This window comes from Falco naumanni, chromosome 6, assembly GCF_017639655.2.
Source record: "Falco naumanni isolate bFalNau1 chromosome 6, bFalNau1.pat, whole genome shotgun sequence".
In the NCBI taxonomy this organism is placed as follows: domain Eukaryota; kingdom Metazoa; phylum Chordata; class Aves; order Falconiformes; family Falconidae; genus Falco; species Falco naumanni.
Window position 1 is genome coordinate 62449486 of NC_054059.1, and position 7477 is coordinate 62456962.

At 39.5% G+C, this 7477-nt stretch overlaps 1 protein-coding gene across 1 annotated transcript in view; it reads left to right on the forward strand.

The window, feature by feature from the left end:
* The window catches only part of FRK (fyn related Src family tyrosine kinase), a 53698-nt gene extending 47227 nt beyond the window's left edge, over nt 1-6471 (forward strand). Inside the window, exons 6-8 of the mRNA XM_040598305.1 lie at nt 1603-1784; nt 3950-4115; nt 5836-6471. Of these exons, the coding sequence (XP_040454239.1) occupies nt 1603-1784; nt 3950-4115; nt 5836-6050 (563 nt within the window). The 3' untranslated portion in view covers nt 6051-6471. The remainder of the gene's footprint in view (nt 1-1602; nt 1785-3949; nt 4116-5835) is intronic.
* The last annotated feature ends 1006 nt before the right edge of the window (nt 6472-7477 follow it).

Below are 7477 nucleotides of genomic sequence, written 5' to 3' on the forward strand. Positions count from 1 at the left end.
TGATGGATTTTCTTGATAGTTATGCCATAGATTTTCACCTAGCCTGATTTTTCTCCCTCTCTCTTTTAAAGGTCAAGGCAACTATTAAACATATGTGTGGGAGAGGAAAAGACTTTCTGAGTCAACAATAGAAGTAAATAATCTTAGTACTGGATTATCATGACAATGAGTTTAGCCTCAAAAAGGAAAGGATAATAGACATACAGGGCAAATTTAATAATTTAAAATTCATTTCTTTTACCTATTCATCTCAGAACATTCAGATGAGCAGGAAATTCAAGACCTGAAGATTGCAGAATAGATTAGTAAACAATGGAATTTCACACTCTTCATAAGGGGTGATTGCAAGGTTAGGTCAGATAAAATGCCAGAACTGGAAGAGGCTATGCAAAACAATGCTGAGACACAATTTCACTACAAATCAATTCAAAATAACAATCAGAAAACTGCCAGCTACAAATGTTTTATTTCTTTAACACAGAGGCAGTGAGGAAAAGTCACCATCCTAATGAGAAGCAGGAACTGCCAATAAACCTACCAGCAAACATTCAGCTTTTTGATATTATTACGATTCTGAAACAAGGTTGAAACTGTTTTGAGTGTGAGTTCTACAGAGTCAGGCACTCACGCTTCAGTGATGCAGTGTTTGGGTATGGGTGATGTTGATGCTTGAATATAGCACTGATTTGGCTTACCTAGATTACCTTAGGTTATAAATTCTTTGCTATGAGGAGGTCAGCTGTCCCCAAAATGCCACAAAGGCCCTGAATTTGTATCCTAATAAGTTATACCCCAATGACTTTTTTTTGGGGTACCTGTCTTTGTTTTTGGCTGCATTTTTTAATGACCTAGGCTCTATCCTTCATTTATGGAGGCAAGTTGTTCTGCTTAGAGTTCTTCTAAGTCTGAACAGATGATCTTTGGTTGCCAAATCTCTGTTTCTGGGACTTACTGATCTTACAGTGGTGGGAATGGCATGTGCATTGCTTCAGAAAGTTCTACTAGAGAAGCAGACAGCTTGAAAGCAGCACAAGGAGTCCTACTGTTCAGTAGCAGCAACAGAGATAACAGCGTGAAGCAGTCAAGTGGACTGGAAGGTGAAAATGAGAATTACATTTCACAGCAGATGATGTATGTATTTCCTAGTAGGAATCATTGGAGAGCAGGGAACAAGGATAATTTTGTGCTTTTCCATCTTTAGTCAGTTTTGGCTACACCCAGTGAGTACTGACATTAACTCTTACTCACAGTTTAGAACAGGTTATCCACCTGTCAGAAAGGCAAACATTGCATTGCTATCAGTAGATAAATGCCTTTTTCTTTGAACTGTGTCAGCAGCTCCTTCCAGGCCTAGGTCAACTGCTGCATTTAGTATTTACTCTTTTAGAGAAGATGGGACAGGTTACTTAGTTATTGTGAAACTAGCTGTATGACTTTAAATAGTATCATTCACTGACCTGTGACATTTGGTCCAGCTGTTACTTTATTGTATTGCATGGTTTCGTTGATCTGTGTTGGCTGTTTGAACCAGTCAACTGTTATGTTATTTATATCTAAGTACCATAAATAGTACGTTATCCTTGTCATGTTCTTTTTAAACAGAAGATGCAGGCTCCCAAATCTTCCTGACACATCAAGTAGACATGGCTGCTCAGGTGGCTTCTGGGATGGCTTACCTGGAATCTCAGAACTATATCCATCGGGATCTGGCAGCTAGGAATGTTCTTGTTGGTGAACACAGTGTTTACAAAGTGGCAGACTTTGGACTTGCAAGAGTTTTTAAGGTAGGTTGTGAGGCAGAATTGGCTTTACTTTAACTGTGGGGAACAAGGTGGAAGAGCAAACTGTAGCTTCTGAATTGCAGAGTTCAGGCAAAAGGCATGCCCAGGGAGAAAACAACCTCTAATATGTTCACTTGTATCCTCTACCTGAGTTATCCCATGCCAGGCCAGAAGCTGGCCTGTGCTTTTGTGTCAGTCTGAGGATGGCATCCCTGTGACTGCTTCCTAGTCAGTCACCAAGGAAGGAGCTTGGCAAGCAATAATACCCTTAGCTGCACAAACTTTATCCACAAGATGCGTGTCTGCCACATGGAAAGAGATTACAGGAATGATGGCAAAATTATTTCCCTGAGCCTGTAAGGGAAGGTGTGTAAAAATGTATTGGCAGCTATTCTCTCCCTGTTTACTTCCCCGCTGCCTCCATGATGCTTGTGAGTGCAGGTAACAATCATAAAAGGACCTTATTCCTCTCCATGACTAACAGTGGAGTTCATAAAGTGAGCTCTCAGAGCTTTAAATCTGATGTAGTTTCAAATTCTTTGCCATTGAACTGTTTTTTTTTCTTTAATTCTTGAGAACATGGAACACTGAATAATGCTGACCAAGATCACCCTAGAAAAGAGCCATGGTTTACAAATGAGATTTCCTACCTCTGAAAATGATTGGATCAGAGTTGGAAAGATTTGATTTGCCGTATTTTATGCATTTCAATATGTGATCCATAATTTCTGAGGTCTTGTTATTGTTTTTATTGATTTATGTTCTTGCACTGAGAAAGAAAAACAGAGAAAAAAGCCCTCTGCTTGTCATTTGTTTTTTTCCATCCAAGCAGCGGAAATTGAAGTTCATAACAGAATTGGATTTATTACATACTGAAGTATAGAATAATGGCTTGACAGTGGCATCAAGGGACTTTGAAAGTGGGTTTTGCTTAATTTTGGTTCTTCTAGTTATGCTTAAGTTCAGATTGCACATTTTTTAACATGGAAAATACATATTTTTAAATGAACAATGCTTACAATAGTTATTTGTCCTCTGTCCTCACATGAGAGGGTAATAACTTACAGCTGTTGACATTTCTTGTTAAAACTGAACTTTACTAAAATACTATGTCCTAAAGATATCTCAGCAGACTTTCTTGGGAATATTCTGTCTCCTAAGCCAAAGCACTAATATGGTCACATGCAAAGATCTCAAAGAAGCAGGTGTGAGAAATGAAATCTATATTTCTGGATGTGTTAATTAGCATAATGAAATAATTTCTTGTTTCTAGAGATGTTTCTAGATAGAACTGTATCAGTATGTAGATACAAAACATTAACAACCAGTCTTTTCAAAACTATAGGACATTACATCTAGGAAATGTGCATTCTGTATTAAAACCTAATCAAACAAACACAATCTTATACACATTTGCCTGGATTTGCATGTGAAAAACCTGATCAAGGCTTGGATATGACTGATGTACACTAAATTACTTCAGGAATGAAAGAGAGAATAAAAGTTCACAAAGTTTTGGTATCTGTGCTATAAAACTTTAAGGACATGATTCTACAAATTTGCAAGTAAATAATTTCTCTTTTTCTATGTGCCTTTCATCTTCATTTTACATGAATTAATTGGACCCACTGTAAGCAAATATGTTAATTTGAATCACTTGGAGTTTGTTCTTTGGTCCCCAAAACCTGCTTAAGTGATTGTTATCAAAGTCAATGGCCCTTCAACACTGCAATAAATCACAAAAGAAAGGTTCTGAAATTCATTAGCTCTTGCTCTTGCCTTCTCTGTTTACTGAAGACCAGATGTGGAGCCATTTGGTTTCTGCTGTCAGCAGGATGCTTACATTGCCACTCCTGACAGAGTTTTGAAATCTTGCATGGCATGTCCAGAATTCACAGTAGCAGGTCATAATTAATCACAAGCCACTCCAACACTGCGTGCTTGCTTGAAATAATAAATGCTTTAGAAAAGCCTCTGATGAACGGTAGCATTTCTCAACTGTGAAGTCCAATTCAACAATAGACTTCAGAAAGTGTGTGCTTTAATACCATGAAAGGCAAGTACTTGTCTAAAGGAGAAGATTAAACACATGCTTAGCTTAGTCAGGTGCTTAAGTACTTTGCTGAAGCAGATCTGAAATCACGCTTGCTTCATTTTACCCATGACAGGTAGAAAATGAAAATGTGTATGAAGCTAGGCCTGAAACAAAACTCCCAGTGAAATGGACAGCCCCGGAGGCAATCCGCTACAACAAATTCAGCATTAAGTCAGATGTCTGGTCATTTGGAATACTTTTGTTTGAAATAATCACCTATGGGAAGATGCCTTATGCTGGTAAGTGCTTTTACCAAAAGAATGATGTCTAATGTTTTCTTGCTTTAAGAACGAGAACAAAAAAAGTCCAACACCCATACTATGGCACGTTAAACGGTGAAGACTGTTAAGTACAGAAAGATGAGGTCCAGTTTAGTGGGTCAGACCTTCTGGCTGCCCCAGGCTCCCTGGAAGCTTTCCAAAGGCTGTGATTAGCAGCCATTCAAGCTTCTTCTCACTGGAGTCAACCTGCGTTGCACAAAACCTAAGCCAACTAGCTGTTTCCTTCCAGCACCAGATGAAAGATGCCAACTCATAGAATGTGGAAAAAGGGAAGGTTTTCCTGTTGCCCATCCTGCCCTTGTTTGTTTGGGTTTTTAAAATTTATTTTCTTGAGGATATCTGATGGAAGAACAGACTATTATGTGTGAAGTGCTGCACAGGCATCTGAGGAAGGAGGCGTCTGAAAAATGTATCAGAGTGTTTTTACCCCCTTCCCTCATATTTGAGTATTGCAGTGGAAAGTCTTCATAAAGAGAACGATCACAAGGATTAGGAACAAAATGTCACCAACCTAAAAAGCAGATTTAATGGTATGAGAGCAGCCATTATTCCTAGCACTGTGAGAAATGCTCAGGGAACTGTGGCTCCAATAACACAAGGTATCAGTGAGATGATTGACTGTGGCTCATTTTGTGCTGGTGAGAACACAAGGGAAGGACTAAAGCAAAAGAAAGTTATTCTGTGTCTGCACAGGCCTGAGGGGTGGTGTGTTTGCTGTAACTGTATTTCACAGGATCCCAAGCTAGTATTTCCTGTAAGAGCAAAAATTGATTTTGCCTTTTGATTCCCACTGTCACCTCCTGTGAAACTGTTCTGAAAAAAAGAAAATCAAAGCCAAAAATCCTCAACTCTTCCTTGTATAAACTATAGATGTGTGCATATGCACACACACACATAAATAAACTATTCAAGTATAAATGATACATAACATCATGATTCTTGATATTGTCTGAAAATATGTTCAGTGTTATCCCTTTGCAAAGGCAGAGTTTACCTGTAACTTTACATCCTTTTGCCATGCCTATTTGCTTACTTGGTATTACATTCAGAGAGAAAAGAAGTAAAGATTATGCAATTCAAGAGGTAATTTAAAGAGCAGAAAACCGAAAGGGAACAGGACAATAGGCTTAATATATAAAGGTATAGCACAGGTAGGGGAATGGTCTCTTCTCCGTGACGTGTGGTGACAGAGCAGGCAGGATGCCATGGCATAGCTTCACCAGAGGAAACTTAGGGCTGATGTTAGTGAAAACTTTCTAAATGTGAGGAAAATTCAGCAGCAGGACAGATTTTCTTGGGAGATTTTGGACTCGCCTAGACTAGAGTGATTTAGGAACAATTTAAGTGAAACAGATGTCAGAAAAATTTTGGCAAACCCAGGTGGTGGAGAAAAAGCCTCATACCCAGAGAGAGCCATTTGCTGTGCCTTTCAGGTGGCTCAGCTGGGGTGAGGGGGCTGGGAAATGCTGGAGATGGTTTTTAACTGATGGCTTGGGATCCTCTGGTGACTCCTGTGGCCTGTTGCTGTTAAGGGGGGCCTGCTGTGCCAGCCCTGCCCTCACCGGGCACGTGTACCTCAAGGGAGGGCATTCCTTTGCCTCCTTTCAGTCAGAGATAAGGGCACGTGTTGTCACTAAGTAGACCCTGAGTAGTCTGTCAAGCTCCTTTGGGATTGCAGGTATGCCAGGACACCAGGTCATCCAGATGCTGGACAAGGGCTACAGGCTTCCTCAGCCGGAGACGTGCCCAGCGTCGCTGTACCAGCTGATGCTGCAGTGCTGGAGCGTGGAGGCGGACAGGCGGCCCACCTTCGAGGCCCTCTGCGGGCAGCTGGAGTGCTACTTTGAGACCAACTCCTCTTCCTACGCTCAGACCCAGGCTGTGGTGAAATGAACTCCCAGGCACGGGCTGAGGAGCAGATGCTAGCCAACGTGGCTGAAGGGAGTGTTGTGAAGTCAGCCAGGTTATTAGGGGGTGCTGAGGAATTCTGGTATGTTTTCATCCCTGTGCTGATACTCAAAGACACTGTTTTGCAAGACTAAGCATCAGGAAGCTGGAGGGGTGGGGGATTCTAAAAAATAAAATGTCTTCTATTTATTTTTTAAATAACAGATTGTAAGAATGAACAAATGAAATGAGTGTCGCTCAATAACCATTGTTGTGTTTTGTCATTTCTTTACTGGAATAATTATATGCTGTTCCTTAGATTTTTTGTTCCCACCAGGTTGTTCTCATGAAGGAATGTGATGGCTCTGCACAGCAGGATCTGTGCTTCCAGAGTCCTCTTGTAAAAAAAAAAAAAAAAATAACCCCATGACTGTGATGATGGAAGACTCCAGATTAATTGCCTTGCTTAGACTTCAAGTACATGTACTTCTGCTGTATCAGAAAATAAAACAGGTGTTCATGGGAGAAAAGAAATTATTTTGTTTTGTGGATGCAAATCTTTTTTAATCTTTTTTAGTTTGTCTGCTGTTCCTTTTTTACAAAAGTAAACATTATTATTAGATTCTTGAAGCTGTTTGTTCTTAATGTTGTTAAATATTGCCACAGAACCAATGAATTATTGTCAAATCAAACTTCATTTTAGGGGTATTGGAGGAAAAGATATTTCAACATGAACTCAAGACTGCCTTAGCATTTCAGAGTGACACCCTTTCCTGTCCTGCTGCCCAAAACACAGACCCGCTCCAACAGGACAGGGCTGAGGGCAGGTCTAGGTATTTTGCAGAGGGACTAGCAATCCATGCTTCCATCTTTTCCAAATGTGACTTTCTTATAGGACATTTAAGTAACAGATGATCTATTTTACTTTGTTCCATGGGGAAATGGAGCCCAGGCGCTTCTGCTAGCAGTCTTTACAGCTACAGATTTTAGAATTTTTTTTTGCCAGTTTTTCTAATTAACTACAGTATGTATTCTGCTGAAATCTGATATCACTGTGACAGTTTTATGTTCTCAATTGTGAGGTTTAGAGAACCAAGTTTTAATTATTTACTTACAATTCATCAGTTAATTATTTAACAACATAATCTAGGAATTAAGAGCTGTACTGTGTTAACATAATGTGAGCTCAGTATAAATGTGCTACCATTTTCCTCTAATATCAAAAAAGGGTATAAATAAATGAAAAGATTCATTACTTTAAAGGCTGGGTGGCTTTTATTACATCTTTTTCATTTTCTTTTCTTCTCTTTATACTGCAAATCCATTCATCTCAGTGCCTTGCTTCTAATTTTTAATTTCCTTTTCCCCTCTACTTTTGGAAGGCAACACACCTTTTTTTTCCTTTTATACACATCGCTTATGTACTCAGTATT